Source organism: Suricata suricatta, chromosome 3, assembly GCF_006229205.1.
Source record: "Suricata suricatta isolate VVHF042 chromosome 3, meerkat_22Aug2017_6uvM2_HiC, whole genome shotgun sequence".
NCBI lineage: Eukaryota > Metazoa > Chordata > Mammalia > Carnivora > Herpestidae > Suricata > Suricata suricatta.
The window spans coordinates 117,803,721-117,827,653 of NC_043702.1; the positions used below are offsets into that span (position 1 = coordinate 117,803,721).

Genomic DNA, 23,933 nt, shown 5'->3' on the forward strand with positions numbered 1-23,933 from the left:
AGAATCCATATACTTTGGGAGTATTTGTAAGATGTGCTAGACACTGTATTATTACTTTAATCATTATTTTGGAGAAAAGTCTGGGCAAAGTCATTAAGTTCACTCCAAGTACTGGGGAAAGAGAACAGACTGCAGAAGTGGTACACTTGGTATCATATACATAAGGCAATTTAAAATATGATTCCAATTCTTCAATGTTAGGCTCAATCAGTATAACAAACAGTTTGAAAAATTGGGTTATAGCTTTCATCTTCATAGACTTAATTAAGATCAACTGAAACTTTTCCCCTGAGGCCCATGGGTATCCACTGAATACTGGATCCCCCGGTGTCCTCAAGTGTTTCATTTACAGAGCCCTTTATATTCTTTTAAAAAACTGAAAATGACGTAGAGAAATCACCTCTCAACAATGTTGAGGCAGGACACTCCGTCCTGGCCCCCCACGGCGTAGAGAAAGCCTCCGAGCACCGCCACACCTACGCTCGTCCTGCACGTGCTCGTGGGAGCCACATCGCTGCTCCACTGGTTTGTCTTGGGGTCATACCTGCAGAGAACACATTAAGAGCAGAGTTTCTATTACACAAAGGAAGTCTGGCTAGATTTACATAGTCTATGTTCTTTCCTCTAAATAGGGAGTGATTGATAACTAAAGCATACGAAAAGCTAATTTATATTTTAGTTTTTAATTTTTCTTTAAACAAGTTACATACGAATATGCTTTCTTTAAAAATTTTTTTCAGAACGTTATAGACAAAGCTAAATTTCCCTTTGAGTTCCACCAATTTCTGGTCTCTTCCCATTGTGACTTGGCGTATGTCCTTCCAGACAATACTTTATAATTCTGTAACTTAGGCATTGTTTTCTCACACAATGAATTTCTGAGGTCCACCTGTGCCAATACCTATAGCTCTAGATTTTTCCAACATTTCATTATTGTGTGTGCCTTATATTATCTAATACTATCTCTACTGATGTGTCCTTACATTGTTTATGACATTTTGCCATTAAAATCAGTAATTACTAACTTGACCAGTAAAAATGATTTTGGCATACAGGAGTTTAACGCCTTAATGTAGGGCTAATCACTTTCCCCTGCCCTCCCCATCCTCTACTTTGCCTTGGCATTTGAGAAGTGACAATGGTTGAGAAGTCCCAGAGCATGTTGTGAAGATATTTAAAGGTAAGGACACTTTGTATCTTTTTGATTCTGCCCTTTAGTTTTATTCTTGTAGAATCCATAAAACACAGATTCTGTGAAGAGAAACTCTTAATACTAGATGACTTTAATGTCTTGGTTGTTAAAGTTGGCAACTTCAATATAGTCAAATATACTCAAATTAGAGTATATTCTCGATTGATAAATTGTGAAATATGTACTAAATTGGAATTAAATACTCCTCAGGTAAAGGTATCACGGTGGCAGTCTCCAGCATAATTTCTTCTCTATTAGTTTACCAATTATGCTAACCCCATTCATCTTGCCCGTTGTGTGGTTTACGGAAGGCCATGCTAGCCAATGATTAATGGCAGAAGGTCTGCTAGGAAGAACTGGGGTTTCTGGCAAGGATTTCCTTGCTCTCAAAATTTCAGAAAGAAGACATGGCCCCTTTTCTTCCTGTGAACAGAATTATGTTTAGATGTGATGCCCAAAACTGCTACAGCTCTCTTGATGTGCACCTGAGAAGGAATCCATATGTAAACACTGCAGAGCTAAGGGAGATGTCAGAGAGGTGGAGTTAAAGCCCTGAGAGAAACCATGTTTCTGGAAAATAATAAATTATTTTAACTTATTTAATAGAGGTTTTCTGTTAACCTATAGCTGAAAGTATCCTAACTGAAAATGTGAGTGACAGAAACTCTTAACTTAATCATTGATAACCCACCCTCACACTCTCATCTCTGTGACAATGCTTCATAACCTGTAGTTTAGCTGATACATGGCCATTCCTTGTAAGTTTCTCTGGAAGGAAATGTGGATCTCAGAGTAGAGAAATATAATAATAATGAAAAGACTATTATTATTAAAAAACACAGTAATTACTCTTGTAAATTTCTTCTTGTGCAAATGGATGATGATAAGTAGAATCATGGGGCATTGAGTACAGTCTTTTTTTTTTTTAAGAGAGCATGTGAGCAGGGGATGGGGCAGAGTCGGGGGGGTGGGGAGAGAGAGAAAGACAGAATCTTACACAGGGCTCTCCCCATGACCCTTGAATCATAGCTTGAGCTGAAATCAAGAGTCAGATGCTCAACTGACTGAGTCACCTAGGTGCCACTCCCCCCACCTTTTAAAAAATAACATATTTTATTCCATCTATTTACTTTTTGTTTTGTACAAGTGGGTGAGGGGCAGAGGGAGGACAGAGAAAATCTCAAGCAGCCTCCATGCACAGCACATAGCCCAATATGGGGCTTGATCTCATGACCTTGAGATAATGATCTGAGCTGAAATTAAGAGTCCGCCACTTAACTGACTAAACTACTGAGGTGTCCCAAATCATTTTTAATTTTACAACATACTCTCAAAAAACTACCAAATTTCTTTTTGTAATTTTATCGATTTTGTTTCCAATTTCATTAATTTTTTTCTTTTCTTTGTATTTTCTTGGGTTTCATTGCTTTTTCTAACTTCTTGATTTAAAGAATGATTTATTTTCTCATCTTTCTCATTTTCAAATGAATACATATTGTTATAATGCATATAAATTTGCCTCTGAATACTACCTTGGTTGCATTCCACACATTGATATATTTGGGCTTAATTATTATTAATTTGTAAATATTTAATCATTTCCATTCTTACTTTTTTAATTCAATTTACTTTTATTTTAAAAATGATTTTAATTCTTTTAAGTAGTCTCTACACTCAATGTGGGGCTTGAACTCACAACCCTGAGATCAAGAGTTGCATGCTCTACTGACTGAATCAGCCAGGCACCTCTAACTCAATTTGGTTTTCAGTGTATTTTTTTTTTTTTAACTTCTAGGGAGCTAATCTTTCTGTTTTGTTTTTCAGCTCTACAACCTCTACTTCTAGATTTTTTTTTAAATTTTAGAGAGAGAGCTAACAGGAGAGAGGGGCAGAGGGAGAGACAGAGACTCTTAAGCAGGCTCCATCCTCAGCTTGGAGCTTGATGCAGGGCTCAGTCCCACAACCCTGGGATCATGACCTGAACCAAAATCAAGAGTCAGGTGCTCAACTGACTGAGCCACCCAGGTGCCCGTATACCTCTAGATCTTTATATGCTGCAGGATTTTATTCTAATATAATTTATTGCCAAGTTAGCTAACATGCAGTGTATACAGTATGCTCTTGGTTATGGGGATAGATTCCCATGATTCATCACTTACATACAATACCCAGTGCTCATCCCAGCAAGTGCCCTCTTTAATGGCCATCACCCATTTTCCCCTCTCCTCTGCCCCCTCCCCCCATCAACACTCAGTTTTTCTCTGTATTTAAGAGTCTCTTGTGGATTGCCACCCTCCGTTTGTAACTGTTTTTTCTCTTTCCCTTCCCCCATGATCTTAAGTTTCTCATGTTCTACATATGAGTGAATACATATGACATCTGTCTTTTACTGACTTATTTCACTTAGCATAATACCCTCCAGTTCTATCCATGTTGCTGAAAATGGAAGGATTTAATTCTTTCTCATTGCCAAGTACTATTTCATTGTATATATAAACCACATCTTCTTTATCCATTCATTAGTTGATGGACATTTAGGTTCTTTCTATAATTTGGCTATTGTTGAAAGCACTCTTATAAACACTAGCATATACATGTGCCCCTATGCATCAGCACTCCTGTATCCTTTGGATAAATTCCTAGTAGTGCTATTGCTGGGTCATAGTGTAGTTCTATTTAAAAATTTTTGAGGAACCTGCACAGTTTTCCAGAGTGGCTGTACCAATTTGCATTTCCACCAACAGTGGAAGAGGGTTCCCATTTCTCCACATCCTCGCCAGCATCTATAGTTCCCTGAGTTGTTCATTTTAGACACTCTGACCACTGTGAGGTGGTATTTCAGTGTGACTTTGATTTTTATTTCCCTGATGATGAGAGATGTTGAGCATATTTTCATGTGCCTGTTGGCCATCTGGATGTCCTCTTTGGAAAAGTGTCTATTCATGTCTTCTGCCTATTTCTTCACTGGATTCTTTGTTTTTCAGGTGTTGAGTTTGGTAAGTTCTTTATAAATTTTGGATACTAACCCTTTATCTGATATGTCATTTGCAACTATCTTTTCCTATTCCATCAGTTGCCTTTTAGTTTTGTTGATTGTTTCCTTTGCAGTACAGAAGCTTTTTTCTTGATGAGGTCCCAACAGTTCATTTTTGCTTTTAATTCCCTTGCTTTTGGAGATGTGTCAAGTAAGAAATTGCTGTGACTGAGGTCAAAGAGGTTGTTTCCTGCCTTCTCCTCTAGGGTTTTGTTGGTTTCCTATCTCACATTTAGGTCTTTCATCCACTTTGAGTTTATTTTTGTGTATGGTGTAAGAAAGTGGTCTAGTTTCATTCTTCTGCATGTTGCTGTCCAGTTCTCCCAGCACCATTTGCTAAAGAGACTTTTTCCATTGGATATTCTTTCATGCTTTGTCAAAGATTAGTTGGCCATACATTTCTGGGTCCAATTCTGGGTTCTGTATTCTATTCCATTGGTCTATGTGTCTGTTTCTGTGCCAATATCATACTGTCTTGATTACAGCTTTGTAGTAGAGGCTAACATGTAGATTGTGATGCCCCCTGCTTTGGTTTTCTTTTTCAACATTACTTTTGTGGTTCTATACAAATTTTAGGATAGTTTCTTCTAGCTTTGAGAAGAATGCTGGTGCAATTTTGATTGGGATTGCATTGAATGTGTAGATTGCTTTGGGTAGTATTGACATTTTAACAATATTAATTCTTCTGATCCATGAGCATGGAATGTTTTTCCATTTCTTTGTGTCTCCTTCAATTTCCTTCATAAGTTTTCTACAGTTTTCAGCAGACAGACCTTTTATATCTTTAGTTAGATTTGTTCCTAGGTATTTTATTGGTCTTGGTGCAACTGGAAATGGAACTGATTTCTCGATTTCTCTTTCTGTTGCTTCATTATTGGTGTAAGGAAATGCAACCAATATCTGTATAGTGATTTTGTATCCTGTGACTTTGCTGAATTCATCGATCAGTTCTAGCAGCTTTCTGGTAGAATATTTTGAATTTTCCATGTAGAGTATCATGTCAAAGTAAAAGTTTTATCTCCTTGCCAATTTGGATGCCTTTTATTTCATTCTGTTGTCTGACTGCTGATGCTAGGACTTCCAGCACTATGTTAAACAACAGTGGTGAGAGTGGACATCCCTGTCCTGTTCCTGATCTCAAGGGCAAAATCTCAGTTTTTCCCCAAGGATATTAGCTGTGGGCTTTTCGTATATGGCTTTTATGATGTTAAGCTATTTCCTTCTATCTCGACTTTCTTGAGGGTTTTTATTAAGAAAGGATGCTGAATTTTGTCAAATGCTTTTCCTGCATCTATTGACAGGATCATATGGTTCTTGTTCTTTCTTTTATTAATGTCATGTTATCTCATTGATTGATTTGCAAATATTGAATCAGCCCTGCTATGTTGCAGGATTTCATAGACATGTTTAGGAAATACCAAGAATCACTGTAAATCACAGCTGAAGGAAAAAGGGTGTATGTGAGCCAGAAGCTAGAAGTTATTTAAAATCAATTATTGTAGGATTCCAATGTGCTAGGCACTGTGACAGATATGGGAAAAGACGTTTTTAACAATGAAAGGTCATCAGCTATGTACAAGTATGTTCAAAATACTTATGAAAAAGCAAAGGAATGAGTAACTAGTAGTCTGTAGGGTGTCATAGAAGGCTTTACATAAGATGTAACATTTGAGTCTTGAAGAGATATTCCAGGGAAGAAATAACAGCATGAATATGAGTAGGCAAAGAGGAATAAAAGAGTTAGCATGCCCAAGGAGCCACAGGAAATTTGGTGGGTCTGCAGTAGCATTAGGGAATAGGGGTGTGTCAGGGAACACAGACTGGAAAATAGGTCAGGTGGAGGTTAAATTATAAAGGACTCATATGTTATGCTAAGTGGTCAAGGCTGCCAACTAGTAGATGCAACACTAAAGTAGCAAATCACATTTGTTTCCTGGTTATCATCTCAAATGAAACTATATGAATAGCAGATAAAAAAAATTTCAAATTGACCTTACCTTTCAACACTGTTGAGATAAGAGGATCCATCATGGCCTCCTACTGCATATAGCAGGTCATCAAGAACACTGACCCCAACTCCACATCGCCGTTTGCTCATCGAAGCTACCATTCTCCATTCATTGGTCTGTGGATCATATCGTTCAACACTAGAAATGGCATCTCCACTACACCAGCCACCAACTGGGGGAAGTAATACAAGTGGTAAAAAGAAGAGAATACCTGTCCTAATGCACAGACTGTATCACTCAGTTCAAAACTTCAAATTGTGACCTATTGCTTGGACTTACCAAACATCTCTAGATGCAGGTCAAAACATAAGTTATGACTTTTACTTATTCCACTGGGGTTGCTATAATCTTTAATTTTCTAAATAAATCCACTTCACAAAGAAGGGCAAGGGTACCAATTTAAGCCAGATTGGGAAGTAAGTGGCATTTTATGGATAAAACAGTGAATTTAGTTAGAAAACTGTGGAGTTTGAGTATTACCTCTACTAAGTGATATAATCTTGGAAATATCTTATTTGTTAAATAAGGACTAAAAATTTAAAAGTGAAATAATAAATACATGAAACCGATTTCTAAAGAATAAAACACTACACAAATGGAATTTGTTGTCGAAAGCTGACAGAACTAAAACCTGACAAAAAATAACAAATGTTGGTGAAGATGTGGAGAAAAGGGAATCCTCGTACACTGTTAGCAGAAATGTAAATTGGGGCTGCCACTCTGGAAAACAACATAAAGGCCTCAAAAAATTAAAAACAAAACTATCATATGACCTAGCAATCCCACTTCTGAATATTTATCCAAAGAAAATGAAAACACCAATTCAAAGAGAAATATGAACCCCCATGTTCAATACAGCATTATTTATAATAGACAAGATTTGAAAGCAACCTAAGGGTCTACTGATAAATGAGTGGAGATATACTATATATACACAACTGAATATTACTCAGCCATAAAAAAGAAGTAAATTTTGCATTTGTGACAACAGAGTCGGATCTAGAGGTGAAATAAATCAGAAAATACTGTCCAATTTCACTTACACGGTAACAAAACAAAACAAAACTAAACAAACAACCTCATAGATACAGGTAACAATCTATTGGTTTACCAGAGTAAAGAAGGGTTGGGGGGGCAGGCAAAATAGGTAAAGGGGATTAAAAAGGTATACACTTCCAGTATAAAATTAATTAGTAATGTAGAGCACAGGGAATACAGTCAATAATATAATAACTTTGTGTGGCAATACATGGTACCAAGATTAATAGGGAGGATCATTTTGTAATGTATTAAAATATCAAATCACTATGATGTATACTTGAAACTAACAAGATATTGTAAGTCAATTATACTTCCAAAAAAAGACTATAAATCATAAGCCTAGTTTTCTTTTTATTCTATTGGGGAAAGGGATTTTGACTCATCTATTCATGGTTTCTTAATAGGTCCTCTTGTGACCGAAAATAATACAAAAATTCTTATGATTTATACTATAAAATACTTACTTTCTGTTTAATCTACAGTCTGTAGGTAATTCTACACTATCCAACCTGACATTTAAGGTCAGGAAACATTCTGAAGAAACTACATTTTCCATAACAGAATAACAGGTTCAAACAGAGTTCCATAGAGCTTCCCAGAGTGCTCCCTGAATAAAAGTGTGGTTATAGCACATAATTTTATTATTCTTTCACATAACCTCTATTCCAACCTAAATAAGGGCTACATTCTGGAGCTTAAAAAGCAAAGTCTAATGATACTTGAATAGCAAAACACTTCAAAAATTTGGGGGGGGGTGTCCCAATAACTTCCTCAGCCAGAGTAAAATGGGAATAATGTTGTTTTAAAAATATTTAATTACTTTGAAAGAGAGAGCAAGTGCATGCAAGTGAGGGAGGGGCAGAAAGAGATGGAGAGAGAGAATCTTACACAGGCTCCCCACTTAGCACAGGGTGTGGTGGGGGTGGGGGGGGCGCCTGACACAGAGCTCAATCTCACAACGGTGAAATCATGACCTAAGCCAAAATCAAGAGTTGGTCACTTAACCAACTGAGCCACCCAGGACCCTAAAGATTTTAATTTTAATTAATCTCTACACCCAAAGTGGAGCCTGAACCCACAACCCTGAGATCAAGAGTCACATGCTCCATCAGTGGAACCAGCCATTTTTTTAAAGTAAGCTCTATGCCCAACACAGGGCTTGAACTCATGACCCTGAGATCAAGATCGCATGCTCTACTACTGTATAAGCCAGCCATGTGCCCCAATACAATGATTTAATCAAAGGCGAATGAGATTTTCATGAAGTTGGTTATACATTGAAAACATGTCACATGGCAATTTGTAATCATATCACACTGGAAAAATATGATAGAAACCAGCAGGCTAGAATTGGCAGTTGTTAAATAATTCAAATGAAGTCAAATTTAAATTTCTATTTAATGGAGCCACATTAATTTGGCAATGTCTCTCAGCATCCCCGAAGGTTTACCTTGTCTAGTTCCACTGGATTGGTATCCCCACTGAATTCTGAGAGGACTCTGGACCCAAAATATACACCTATTTTTGGCTTAGGCTCTAGTTTTGATCATAAGGAGGTTCTCTTCTGTTTCATTTTTCTGAGTTTCTGGTATCTTCCCCTTTACCTTAATCTAGTTCCTAAATACTGCCAGAGTGTTCTGAGGCTGATGCAATAGTAGTGTTCTGCCATCCCCACTACATTACTACTCCAGGTACTAAAATTAACAGCCAAATAAAACAGTTAATAGATCTTCATAATAATGGATAAAACTCCATAAAGATGGTCCTCCTACTAGGATTCCCGAAACCAAGATGACATCATGAAGACACAGGTGCCAAATAATTAGATCTTGCAGCCTTCTAATTTAAAAAAAATAGATAACTGATTTCCAAAATTGGGAAAGAGAAACTCTAAGACTGGTATATGGGAGAGCAAGGATGTAGATGTCTGTAGGTGTGAGCGTGCAAATGTCTGTGTAAACCCACACAACGATAAATAAAAGGAAGAATACAAATTGTAAATCTATTAATAACAGAGACATTTGGACACTAGAAGTATGGGAGAATTCAGTGCATAATGAATTAATAATTAAGTTTGAATCTAAAACAAAAATGAAGAAAGTCTTCAAAAGAGAAGAAAAAAGCCTGATAAGGAGTGAAGAGAAAAAGAAAACTTGGCATCAATTTTCTTTTTCGAAGAAATACTACAATCCTCTCCGTGAGGAAATTTAGATGAAAAATTTTTTAAAAAACCAGAGCTTAAAAGATAAATTATTAAATTTTTCCTTCTAAAAATATAGGGGAAAATATATTCCCATATGCAAAATTAAATTGGAAAGAAAAAGACAGGCTGATAGAAAAAGATACTAAGCCCATTGCACAAAATTCCCTAATGAAAAGGAATAGAACACTTCATATATTACAATGGGACAGAAGAATCCAAGTATGTCAACATCTAAGAGCCATGGAATTAGTGAAAGTTGGGAGCTTAAATACAAATACTATGAGTCCTGGTTAGCTCTACGAATCAGAATTAAAAAAAAATATTCAAAGAACTTGCTATAGACTGAGTGCTCATATGTTCTACTAAAATTCATATGCTGAAATCTAGTCCCCAGTGTGATGGTATCAGGAGGTAGGGCCTTTCCAAGGTTCTTAGGTCATGAGAGCGGAGTTTTCATGAATGGGATCAGTGCTCTTACAAAGGAGACCTCCAAAATTTCCCTTGCCCCTACCTCCATGTAAGGAAACAGCAAAAAGATGAGAAGACCACCTTCATTAAAGACACAATCCATTGGTGCTTTAATCTTGGATTTCCCAGCCTCCAGAACTGTGAGAGGTAAATTTATGTTGTTTATAACCCCCAGTCCTTGGCTTTCTGTTAAGAGTAGCGCAAATGGACTAAGACAGAACTAGTAAAAAGCAGTTTGATGCAACAGTGAGAAAATTGTTATTCAGGTGAACAAGGAAGCTGAATTTACATGGATGGAAGTGACATCTGAGGATGAAAGTTCTCAGAGATTAAGGAGCAAAGAGTAGGGGCAAAATGATACAGCAGGTTGTCTTGGGCTCATTCTAGCTCAGTGGAGCTAGACACAGAATCTAAAGCAGGCTCCAGGCTCTGAGCAGCAGCAAGCATGGAGCCTGATGTTGGGCTTGAACCCACAAGCCACGAGATGGTGAGTGAGCCAAAGTCAAATGCCTTAACCAACTGAGCCACCTACGACCCCCTGTAAAGATAATGTTTTTTTGACATTTCTAGGTAATTATGAGGTGTCCTGCACACTGGTATATAAAAAGTGCATATGACTCGTTTTAATAAAATGTCCACTGCATGACATTTTTAGACTTATATAAAAATAGAGTACTCTTAGAGAATACCAGTGTTGGATCATGAGTTAAGGAGTCAACTTATTATAGTAACTTATTACGTGTTTATGACAGTGGATGTCATAATTGTGCAAAGGACTACTTAAATGACAGTTTAACATGTGGCAAAATATTCAGTTTAATCACAGTATATTAAGATCCAAACCTGCAAAGAGCACTTCTCCACATCGGATAGGTTTCCGTGGTCTTGTTCTTGGTCCTTGCATTAGTGGTCGTTCTTGAGGCAAGAGGAGATAGTTTTTAGCTTCATCTACCAAGTCTCTGTGGAGAAAATTCTGCCTTTATTCCAAATGTCTAAAGAATATTATTAGTCAAATCCCAATATGGTTTAGGAATAGGTAAGTTGGCAAAGGGGAGCAAGCATAAATCAAACCAAATCATGAATGTGAGCCAATATTAAAAAAGCACAAACATGAGAGAAATGATGCCAGTCATCCTATGAGTTGTAAATTATTGCTATTTCCATCATGACTTCCTATCTGAGTGCAAATTTAGCTTGAAACTCATTATGCTTGGGCCAACTTACAGGAAACTAAAACTTAAAACTCAATCACCAACCTGCATAGTTATTGCTTTCCAGTGAATTTTACTAGGTTCTGCAGGATACTGGCAAAGTAGCAATCAACCTTGGCACTAGATAGTTGTTAGATTAATTAAATAATAAAACTAGGTCAAAAATTGGATTGCCAAAAAGAAACACTGTACTGTCACTTAATATTAATTTGCTATCTGCTTTGTATGAAATGGCTTACTCTCAGCAAATCTACTGAGGAGGACCAATTTTTTTTCCAGTTTATGAAGGTATTTTCTGAAAAGAACTTAGTAATTACACTTGTTAAATACAATATCCTAATACAAATTATTCACATATGTACTTTGCTTACTTCTTCTGAGTGATTCAGCATCTAATTAGTGCAAACTCTGTTCTTTCTCAATTTTGAAAGTTGTTTCCTAAAATATATTTTTATTTCTCTAGCTTTTAATTCTACAAAGAATAATTTATTCCTGCAGGACCAATCCCAACCATGACCCAGGAGTACACTTCCAATATATGGCTTTGGTAGGGCCCCTTTTGAGTTTACTCCACCCAAAACCCAAGCTGATGACCAAGAACTTTCCCAAGCTTCCTGAGCCTTAAAAACAAAGACTATGATCTCTTAATAGCCAGTTTTTAGGTGTTCAGGGGTTCCTAGAAGGAGTACTACAGAGCTAAAACTTAGCAAGCCAACCCCAAATTAATAGTAACAATGAGAACACTTACAGCTATGTGTCAGCCCCTGTTTTAAGGGTTTAGTATATAACTCAACAATCCCCACCATTGGGAATTAGGTACTCTTATTGCCCCTACTTTACAGATGAAGAAACCATAGCAGAAGGAAGTTAAGGTAACCTGCCTAAGGTCCCACATCTAGTAAATGCTGAGGTCAGGATATCAGTAAAGGGCTTCCCTTAAAAGTGACTTTGGAAGTACCTTTACTTTGTGCATCAGAATCAGTACAATCTGATTTATATTTTACGGGAGAGGAGCACTTTTGCATTGTTTCTTCACATTTCAGAATCCATAATTCATATGGTTTTCATTCTACTACTATACATATTTGAGGGATTGATTGCCATTTGTCTGGTTTTTTTTTTATTTAAAATGCAAATATCAGGGCACCGTCAGTGTGCCTCAGTCAGTTAAGTGGCTGACTCATAACACTAGCTCAGGTCATGATCTCACAGCCCTGAGACCAAGCTCCATGTTCAGCTCTGTGCTGAGGGGTGAGCCTGCGTGGGTTTCCCCCTCTCCCTTTCTCTCTGTCCCTCCCCCACTCACTCATATACTCTCTCTCAAAATAAACAAACATTTAAAAATAAATAAATAAATAAAATATAAATATCTAAACCCCTCTCTGACATTTCTTGCTAAGGGACAGGCTTCAGATTAGAGAAGAAATGCCAACGACTCTACATGTTCTACCTCTGTTCTAGGGATTCCTAACACTAGAACAAGTTTCTTTAGTCACTGAGGCAGACCCAAAGGTCAGTGTATTTTAAGGAGTTCTGGGTATTGATTTACACTTTCACTTTTATATACAGAACATGCTGGGGGGGGGGAAATGGTTAAAAACACATAGTTTGATTTGAACCTAAATTTTAAAATCTGGGAAAAGTAATTTATTAAATTGTCTCTATATTATAGAGATAGTCCAATAAAATGGGTGTTCTGTTTATATTATAAAAGCACTTAGAATTTCTTTCACAAAAAACATTATAAAACTACTCCTCCAAGCTCTAGTGGAAACCCTTCCACAGCTGTTTAAGGAGAAGACCCAAGGCTGGTCCTACTCCCTAAATAGGTATATGCGATGGAAGAAAAAGTGCTCCTGATACTTTTTGACAGATTCAACAGCATTATTTATCTCAAGAAAAACATATTAGCAGAGAACTGCCCTTCAAATTCAAGCTTGGATTAAAATCTTAGAAATCTACCTCTTTATTGCCACTTCTACACCAATAAGCACCACACATAAAAACTAACGGAATGGAATACTGGAAGCTCAGTCCTCTCTTCTTCCATCTCCTCCTCTTGACCCTAACCCAGAAGAAAAACCTGTTAAATACTGCTCTGGTGTCAGTACTAAGAAATACAATATTTAGGAAGCAATACAAATAAAGAAATTAGGAGAAAGCAGAGATGCTTAGTTGGTGATTTTTCCCACCGAGGGCCATTCATACCTGCATTCTTCATCACTTTTGATGAGGGGATCAGAGCCTACAGTGCCCACCAGGAACTTGGGGCTAAGCAAAGGCAGACGGACATGCTGCAGCACCTAAGGGATAGTAAATACCGTTAAAGGCATGAGCTCCCAGCTGCAAGATATTTAAGAGAATACGTAACATATGTTCCTATAGTCCTTCCAATTGCTTTGGGATCTAACTGAATTAATTTTATTTAATTAATCAATAATAAAGAGGGAGGGAAGGCATAAACAATAAACATAAATTTATTCTACCAATACAGTACTCAGAACAGTCAGAAAATTAAAAGCATGCTAATATCATTTTAGAAAACTATTGTGAGCTTTCAGCAATATGTTATAAGCTCTTCTATAATTAGCTAATATAGCTGGACTCGAACAATCCAGAAGAATATACTATTAAATTGCTAAATAGTAACATAATAACAAGACCATTAAGCATTCATTTAGTGACCACTTACACCCCATATCATCCCTTTACTCTTCAAAATGTGATCCTTGCTTCCTTTTGTTCGTTTACACCTGTTAGGTGCTGACTTGTGCTATCACCCTAGCCTAGAGTTGATGCAAAAGAGAAAGGAAGCCAAGGAGCAAAAAATTCATAATGATAAACACTTAACATACTTCTTGATTATCTGGGAGAAATGGTGCCTCCTACAGTCTAATATAAGGGACAGTGGCAATTTTTTATTTTTTGTGAGTCAAACATGTATTATCCAGTACAAAAAGGGCAGTTACTTGAAGAAACATTTCCAGCATACCTGGGGTAACTGTGGACGTCTTTCTTGAATACTGTATTTGACCCAGGCCATCACTGCATTGAACACCTGTTCTTCACTGCGAACGTTTAGTTCGTCACTAGATATTATATCAATGAGCTGATTGGCGGGAAGCAACATGAACTCTTCACTTTCCATCACCTGTTCAAAGTTCGGTAAGAATGAAAGAAAAATAACTCTGTGACCACATTTAATTTACTGTTAGTGATGATTTACTTGTCACTGTAGTTTCATCAGTTGTAACAAACATATAACTTTCTGGTGCAGGATGTTGATAATAGAGATGGGTGTGTGTGTGTGTGTGTGTGGTACATGGGAGCTCTGTTGTATTTAGCTGTGAACTTAAAACTGCTCTAAAAAATAATGTTTATTAATTTTTAAAAAGGTAGGGAACAAGGAAAGTACTGAGGACACAATTAAAATTTAGAAAAAATAATAATTTGTGACTCAGTTTAAGAAAAATAAAATCTGTTTTTCTAAAATGAAGTATCAAAATATACATTTACATTCAAAATAAGTGAAACTAACTACATCAAATTATAATTCCAGAACTATAAGACGTATAAAAAAATCAGAAAAAGCTTTCAGAGGAAGATTAGTTGCTGAAAGAGCAATGTGTTGGGCATAAGAGGCCCATTTAAATAAAGAATGAGGGTGCCAGCAATTCCATATGCAAGACTGAATACACTGAGGAGAGAGACCCATGAAAACCTCTGAGGATTAAACCACTCTGGAGATGAAATGGCTACAAGGATAGTACCTTGCTGTGCAGTCTAGCCACAAATCCCAAGATCTTGTAAATCCTGTCATCAGTCCATAGAGCAAAGGGCTCGGGGTGCGATGTGGAGGAGGGAAAGAGTCAATGCTGCCCTCCACGTGGTCTGTTCTCTCATTCAGAAGATTGTGCTACATGTGATGTCTATTACCAGTGCAGGAAGGATATGGCTAGGAGGGACCTCTAATGCAGATGATGTATTCTCTTCGGACAGGGTTTTTTTCATGCTCATCAAAAAGTCAGAATATTTAGCAGGATACAAGATAAGCCACAGAAATTTGAATATTTGATTAAGACTGTTTTATCCCAAGTACATTAGAAAATAATGCAAATTCCAAAATAAAGCCATTGGGGCTATAAGGTTGACTATACTTGTAGAGGAAAATTATAATGAGCTCTCCAATTTTTATGTCACAGAAGGGTTCAGGAAATAAAATAGGTTACCTCCAAATTTCAGCTGAGGTTGGTTACCCAGGTAACTTAGTAGTTAGAATGGCTGCATTGTATTATCTGTGGCAGGGCTGTCAGATTTAGCAAATAGAAACAAAGGACATGCTTACACTACAAAATTATTTGTGTATCTGAAACTTATATGTAACTGGGCACCCTGTATTTTATTTGGCAACCCCAACTTGGGGGCTATAAAATCAAGGCAAAATTTGGGGCCCAAGTCCAAATTCTGTGTTCTGGTCTTCACAGCATATAGAACTATAGCCATGATTATATCTTACTTTCCTCTTTCTTTCCCCCCACTCTGATCTCTTAACTTAAACACAAGTGTGGTATCATCTGTCTTTGCGAAGAAGTGCCTTAACATTCTTCTGGATCTTGTTAAAATAAATATTCTTTTTCCCAACTTAGTGTTTACAAACCAATGATCACCAAGTTTAAAGTTTATAAATAAACCACTATTATATTCACGTGTTACTTACTGGAAACATTAAATGGCAAGAAGACATGAAAATCTGTGTGAGAAAATATTTGTTTGGCACCAACAGCAAAGAGTAAAAATAATACTTTTGATAAAGTCTAGTTAAACTGTCACTTCTCTTTTACCACCAAGAAGAAAAAGGCATTAATGATCTACCATGAGAGCAAATCTAGCCCTGAAGTCTATCCTTGACCAGACAACCAGGTTAGGAAAATAATGCTTTTAAAAAATCTGTTTTAAATAAAAGTTTACAGATCTAGATTTTAAGTACCACACTATTATGGTAATGAGCTTACTTTTAGTTTCTTCTAATGAATGGAGATGCAATTTGAAGAATGAATAAAGCTGAAAACAATAAGAGTGACTAAGCAAAGTTAACTAGTTGTTCTACCAGGAGTGAATGGTGAACTTAATATTGAAAGACAATTTTTCAATTTATTCTTATGGACAAATAACACTGTATGAATTAAGTTAGGTCTAATGAAATAGAAAGGAATTAAATATAGACTTAAGTTAGAAAATAATTTAAATAAGTCACATGTGTTAAGGCCCCCCAAATGGTGACACTTTTTGCATCTGCACAGAACTAGTGCACAAACTAGTGCATTCTACTCCACAAACACGGGGATTTCATTACAGTATAAATCAGGTTCATTTGAAACACAGGTTTAGAACTGGAAGGGATTGCAAATCTTTCTCTGTTAAGGATATTCTTCAGATATTTGCAACTACCATCAGATGTAAAACCCAAGCGATGGTTAAAGCAGGAATTTTTTTTTTTTTGAAGTTTATTTTGAGAAAAAGAAAGCAGAAGCTGGGGAGGGGCAAAGAAAGAGGGAAAGAGAGTCCCAATCCCACACTTAGTGCAGAGCTTGAGGGGGGCTGGATCATACGACCAGGAGATCATGACCTGAGCTAAACTCAGGATTTGGATGCTTAACCAACTGAGTTACCCAGGTACACCTAAAGCAGGAAATTTTTCAAAATCAACTCTTTTTTACTTTAAGTGTACAGATCAATGAGTTCTGATAAGTGTATATACTCATGTAACCATGACCACAATCAAGATATAGAATATTATCATCATCTCCAATGCAGGGAGTTCTTAATATGGGGTCCAATGACTTTGACAAATTATTTAAATTCTCAGTGGTAGCAAATCTTTAGTTTTAGAGAGTGGATTTCCATATGCGAAAACAGTGAGAAAGGGGCACCTGGGTGGGTCAGTTGGTTAAATGTCTGATTCTTCATTTCAGCTCAAGTTCATAAGACTGAGCCTCGTGTGGGCTCACACTGACAGTGAGGAGCCTACTTGGGATTCTCTCTCCTACTCCTTCTGTCCCTCCCCTGCTTGCACACACACATGCACATTGTCTTTCTCTCTCAAAGTAAATAAATAAACATTAAAAAAAAAACAGTGGAATGAAATTAAGAGTCAAATCTGTTTTTTAAAAAAGTATGAAGAAAGGTTATTTTGAATGGGAAATTAAGTGTAACTATAAAATATTGACTATTAATTGAGGTATAAACTCCATTTAGTCATGGTGTATTCACTTCCTATATTTAGCTGGAATCAATTTAGCAATATTTCATTAAAAATTTTTCTATCTAAATTAATGAGAGATCTCCACCTTTAGTTTGTTTCTAGTGTCTGTGGTTTAAAACAAAATTTTTTTAATGTTTATTTAGTTTTGAGAGAGAGAAAGAGAGCGCATAAGCAGGGGAGGGGCAGAGACAGAGAGGGAGACACAGAATCTGAAGCAGGCTCCAGGCCCTCAGCTGTCAGCACACAGCCCAACGTGAGGTTTGAACCCACAAACCCTAAGATCATGACCTGAGCTGAAGTCAGATGCTTAACCCTCTGAATCACCCAGGTGCCCCTTTAATTGCCTGTTTAAATAAAAAGATTTTCAAACTGGCTCACAAAGCAAAATTTATTTCTATGCAAACTCAAGAAAAATACCTAAACATTATGATGGAAAAATGCTAAAAGTAAAGGGCAAATGAGCAAAGATACATCAGGCAAATGGAAACAACAAAATAGAAACAAGAACCGAAAGCCAGGTACCATGCAAAGTAGAATTAAGACAACAAAAGAATGAAATCTGACAAAGGAGAATACTTCACAAAGCTACAAGTCACAATCTGTAATTAAAATACAGAACTATGATTAACTATGCATTAGCACACAGCAATTACCTATATAAACACAGATGATGCGAAGAGAAAGCACACAAATAATAGGAGACTTTAACACAAATCTGTGGACAAAGTAATATAAAAGAGCTAACCAACATAATCAATTAGACTTTATGCATATATATCAAATACTATACTATAAGAATAGAGACTAGAAAATATGCCTTATTTTCATGCACATATGGAATAGTCAGAAAAACCAATCATATATTATGGGACTAAGAAAGTCAGTATATTTCATGGTGTAGAAATACCACAACACTGACTGCCATGAACTAAAATTAGAAATTAAAAATGAAATTAAAAATACAAGAAACCCCTTTCATCCCAGAATTGAAAATTCTTCTATTAATAGTTCTTGATAAAGAGAAATATAAACAAAATTACTGTAAAACAACAACAAATCAAGCACTAAAGGTAAGAATCTTTTAAATATATTTAAAATAGTGATCAGAGGGAAACCATGGCCTTAAACACTTACAGTACTTAATGTAATAGAATGAAAATGAATGAAATTCGCAATACAAATAGCTAGAAATAGAATACGGCATGCCAAAAGAGAACACAAGGAAGGAAGTAACAAAGGGAAAACAAAAATGTAATGAAATAGAGACAAAACTGTAGATCTAATTAATAAGTCAAAATATTGATTCTTTGGGAGAACATGAACAAAACAGACATACCACTAGCTACCTTTTTCAAGGAAATAAACATTGAAAGTGCACATATACAAAATACAAAATATCAAGGGGTAAACAACCATTGATGCAGAATTTTAAAAATTAAAAGAAATTTGTATACCTCTAATGTAAGTAAATTTAAAAGCCAAGATAAAATTGATAATCTTTTAGGGAAATATAGTCTACCAAAACTGGTCCTAGTAGAAAAAAGAAATTTCATGGAATGGAGAAAGTGATCAATAAACTACTTCACAAAAATGCCCCACATCTAGACAGGTTCACAGAGGAAATTCTACCAGACTTCCAGAGAGGACATAGTCCTAATGTTGTACAAATTGTTTCAAAGCACTGAACATGAAAGAAAACTTCTAACTCATTTTCATGAAGTATAACATGTATTCTAACCTGATAAAGATAGCAGAAGAAGGGGCGCCTGGTGGCTCAGATGGTTAAGCATCGACTTCAGCTCGGGTCATAATCTCGTGGTTGGTGAGTCTGAGTTCTGTGCTGACAGCTCAGAGCCTAGAGTCTGCTTCAGATTGTGTCTCCCTCTCTCTCTGCCCCTCCCTCGCTTGCACTCTGTCTCTCTTTTCTCTCAAAAATAAATAAATATTAAAAAAATAAAAATAGCACCTGGTGGCTCAGTCGGTTAAGTGTCTGCCTTTGGCTCAGGTCATGATCTCACTCACAGTTTGAAAGTTCCAGCCCTACATGGGCTCTCTGCTGTCAGCACAGAGCCTGCTTCAGATCTTCTGTTTCCCTCTATCTCTGCCCCTGCCTCACTCTCTCTCTCTTAAAAATAAATAAGCTTTAAAAAAAAAAAAGAAAACTAGTACAAATTCTCTTTATAAAGACAACACAAGAAAATTAAAGACTAGTATCACTTACTAATATCAACATAAAGACATTACCTAAAATATTAATGAATAAATTCCAACACTATATTAACAGTACACTATGACCAAAATGTGTGTACCAAAAATGCAAAGATGCTTTAATTTTAGAACTTCATTTAGCATTCATAATAATGAGTTTAAGGAAAAAAACCAATATGATTCCATAAATACAGACAAAAATCTTGACAAAATTCAATACCATTTCTTATTAAAAATATCCAAGAAAATAGGAAGTACATGAGTACTTCCTTAATATGATAAAATATTCACACTTCAATCCTAAAACCCATATATTCATTGATAGGAAAACACCAGAGTCATTCCTACTAATGCCAGAAACAAAGTATGTCCAATATTTACATTACCATTTAACATTTTACTAGAAGTACTAAGCCAAGCAAATAGAGGAGGGGAAAAAAGGTATTAACAATCGGAGAAGAAGAAATAAAACTATCGATATGCAGATGACATGATCGATGTAAAAGTAACTCAAAGAAAAATATTCAGTAAGGTGGATTTCATATATATTAATGGTAGTTGTCTAGAAGCTTTAGTAAAGGGAAAAATACTTTACAATAGCAACAAAAAATATCCTTAGGAATAAGATAAGGTGTAGAAAACTTAATTGAAAAAAATGGTAAAACATTCCTGAGAGACAAAAAACAGAATTGAAGAACTAAAAAGGCACCTCATATTTTTCAATAAAACTCAACATCAAAAAAGTAACTATTCTTCTTATGCTAACTTATAAATTAATGTGATCCCAATAAATATACCAAGTTTTTTTCTTAGAGCTAAAAAAGGTGATACTAAGTTTATTTTGAAAAATAAACATGCAAGAAAGTTAGGAAAACACTGAAAGAGAGAGTTATATGACAGGGGTATTAGCCCTACTATGTATTAAAATATACTACAAAGCCTCACTAATTAAAACATTGTAGGAAACAGCCTGGCACTGCTAAATGGCCTACAATAGAAGGTCTAGAACCAAGCACACACAGAAATAGATAATAAAGATGTTATCTCAAATCATTGTTACAAAAAGAGATTTTTAATAAGTGGTATTGGGATTAAATATTTGGAAAAAGATAATAGTAAGTCCATATTTCACAACAAGATAAACTCAGAGAGACCGTACACATACTAGAGAAAATATGGGTGAATTGTTCTATAACCTGAATGTAGTAAAAGCCTTTCCAAAAGCTATTCCAGATGCAATAAAGCAAAACATTTATGCATTTGACAATATTAACAAAAAAAAAAGTTCCCATGACCAAAAATTACTATAAACAGAGTTGAAAGGCAATGTACACTGGGAAAAAAGAGTTTTTAACATGTAGCAGATAGAAGGCTATCAGTGTTAATGCAGAGAGAACTTTAAAATATTGAGCAGAAAAAAATTTTTAAAAATCTAATAGAGAGCCAAGATGGCGGAGAGGAAGGGAACTCTGTAAACTCCATCTGTCCCATCTATCGAACTGAGAAGGACATTACTCTCATCTGCAAGAGCAGAAAGAGAAAATACGGACTCCAGAAAGAAGAGAACCTCAAAGATACCTGAATGAGTGAGTATGAACTGGGGAGATTGGAAAACGGGCCAGCCTGAGACGGGCAGGGGAGGTGGGAGCCCCAGCCAAACACAGGACAAACGCACGGAGCCCGAGAGACAAAGGGAAGAGACAGAGAGACTGAACACGCTCATAGTACTGTCTCTGGGGAAGAGGTAAAGAATGTTTAACCACGCTTGGAGAGAGAATCTCTCACTCCATATATAACTGCTGGGTAGCCCAAATATCAAACCCAGGTGGCGCAAGGGAAAGAACAGCTTCCAGCCCTGCACCATCTCCACGGGGAGTCAACAGCTGCGGCTGCAGCGGCAGCGCCAGGGGCACTCACTTTGACCTCGGTTTTGGGAGTGGGAGCACACACCTCATTTCCACGACACAACCGGCACATCTCACCACCAGTATTGGCCGCTCGAATCCCGGAAGCCAACAGGGAAAAAATAGCCCCTACCCCTATGCGATCCCGGCAGGGAGTTGGCGGCTGTGGAGGCCTGGGTGCATGCTCAGGTTGCAGGAGCTCCCAGCTCATTTCTGGCAGCACCCAGCACCTCAGGCAGCAGCAAGGCGAATCTCAGCTGGTGCCAAGAGAAACTCATTCCTCCCCGAATGCAATCACGATCCCGGCTGGGGGCTGGGAATCCACAGTTGTGTCTGTGACAGCATGCACTTCACCTCCTGCTGTGCACCTCCCCTCAGGCGGCACACCTCGCCTCAGGCAGGGGCAGCCTAAATCCCTGCCTGAGCCAAGACAAACTGTTCCCTCCCCCTAAGAAGCCAGCCACCAAAGCAAATACATCTCATCTGTGGTAGCATAAAAGTGCATGGACTAGAACTTTGAACCCAGGCGGGCCTGGAAAATACAAGTTGGCTCAACCATGGCACAAGGAGATCGGACTCATTAGAGTGGCCTACCGTGCGTAGTTCAAGCGGAGCTCGGTGTGCCGCCATTTTACTCTCTGCAGATACCAAGGCAGAGCCTCTGAGAGCTGCCTTTGAGACCTACCACACCAAACCACGCCTATCCAGGAGAGGGAGCTGCTGCTTTTTTTTTTCCTTTTTCTTTTTTCTTTTTTTTTTGTACTTATTTTTTATTATTATTACCTTTTTCACTTAAATTTTTTTTAAATTTTTACTCCTTATTTTCATTTCTCCTTTCTCCCTTTTTTTAAACCTTCTTGCAATCCAGATATATTCACCTGTATCTCATCCTTACCTCTCCCCTCAACTGGCCATACACTTTAAGACTGTCCATTGTCCTTTATTGTCTCTGACCCTCTTTATTTTTTTCTTCTCTTCTTTTCATCTCTTTCCTCTCCATTTTCTTTCTTTTCTTTCCCCCTTTTAATATGTTTGTTTGTTTGATTTGTCTGTGCGTTTGTGGGCTTCTGTTCCCTCTGTGTTTGTCTGTCTGTTTTCCTTCTGAGGGCTACACCAAGAAACAAGCCAAAGTGTGCATGACAGCGAGTCCCAAATATTGCTGAGTAGGGAAATAAAGTATTCAAAGGCACAACAAGAGAAACTGAGAGACACCATTAAAAGAATATTTCCTGAGGAAGAGCCAAGATGGCAGAGAGGAAGGAAGCTCTGTAAACTTCCACTGCCCCATCAATCGAACTGAGAAGGACATTACTCTCATCTGCAAGAGCAGAAGGAGAAAATACGGACTCCAGAAGGAAGAGAACCTGAAGGATACATGAGTGAGTGAGTGCGAACTGGGGAGATTGGATAACGGGCTAGCCCAAGACGGGCCGGGAAGGTGGGAGCTCCAGCCCAACGTGGGGCAAGCGCGCAGAGCCTGAGAGACAAAGGGAAGACACAGAGTGACTGAACACGCTCATAGTACTGTCTCTGGAAAAGAGGTAAAGAACGCTTAACTGCGCTTGGAGAGAGAAGCTCACTCCATATATAACTTATGGGTAGCCTAAATCCCAAACCCAGGTGGCGCAAGGGAAGGAACAGCTTCCAGCCCTGCGCCATCTTGACGAAGAGTCGACAACCGCTGCAGCGGCGGTGTCAGGGGTGCTCACTTCAACCTCGGTTTTGGGAATGGGAGCACGCACCTCATTTCCACGGCGCATCTTGCCCCCAGCACTGGCCGCGTGAAACCTGAGTCCCGGGTACCAACAGGGAAAAAATAGCCCCCACCTCTGGGCGATCCTGGCAGAGAGTTGGCCGCGGTGGAGACCTGGGCGCGTGCACAGGCTGCAGGAGGTCCTAGCTCATTCCCAGCAGCTCCTGGCGCCGCCTCCGGCAACAGCTGTCCACTCATTCCTCCCCCAACGCTAACACTATCCCCGCTGGGGGTTGAGTCTGTGACAGTGCACGCGCGCACTTCACCTCCTGCTGCGCATCTCACCTCAGGCATGGGCAGCTAAAATCCCAGCCAGAGCCAAGACAAACCGATTCTGCCCCCTAAGAAGCCAGCCACCAAAGCAAATACATCTCATCTATGGTAGCATAAAAGTGCATGGACTGAAACTTTGAACCGAGACGGGCCTGGAAAATACAACTCGGCTAAACCATGGCACAAGGAGATTAGACTCATTAGAGTGGCCTACATTTCGTAGTTCAGCGGAGCTTGGTGTGCCACCTATCTAATCTCTGCAGACACCAAGGCGGAGCCTCTGAGAGCAGCCTCCAAGGTCTATCACATCAAACCACACCTATGCACGAGGAGGAGCTGCTGGGGTTTTTTTTGCTTTTCTTATAATTTTTTTCT

General features: G+C 37.8%; 1 protein-coding gene across 2 annotated transcripts in view; it reads right to left on the reverse strand.

Moving 5' to 3' along the window:
• KLHL20 (kelch like family member 20) overlaps positions 1-23,933 on the reverse strand; it is a 64,146-nt gene that overhangs the window by 16,580 nt on the left and 23,633 nt on the right. For both annotated transcript variants that reach the window (XM_029934962.1, XM_029934963.1), the window contains exons 4-8: positions 14,151-14,309; positions 13,367-13,461; positions 10,791-10,906; positions 6,224-6,407; positions 401-544 (exon numbers count right to left, since the gene is read on the reverse strand). In XM_029934962.1, the coding sequence (XP_029790822.1) occupies positions 401-544; positions 6,224-6,407; positions 10,791-10,906; positions 13,367-13,461; positions 14,151-14,309 (698 nt within the window). The remainder of the gene's footprint in view (positions 1-400; positions 545-6,223; positions 6,408-10,790; positions 10,907-13,366; positions 13,462-14,150; positions 14,310-23,933) is intronic.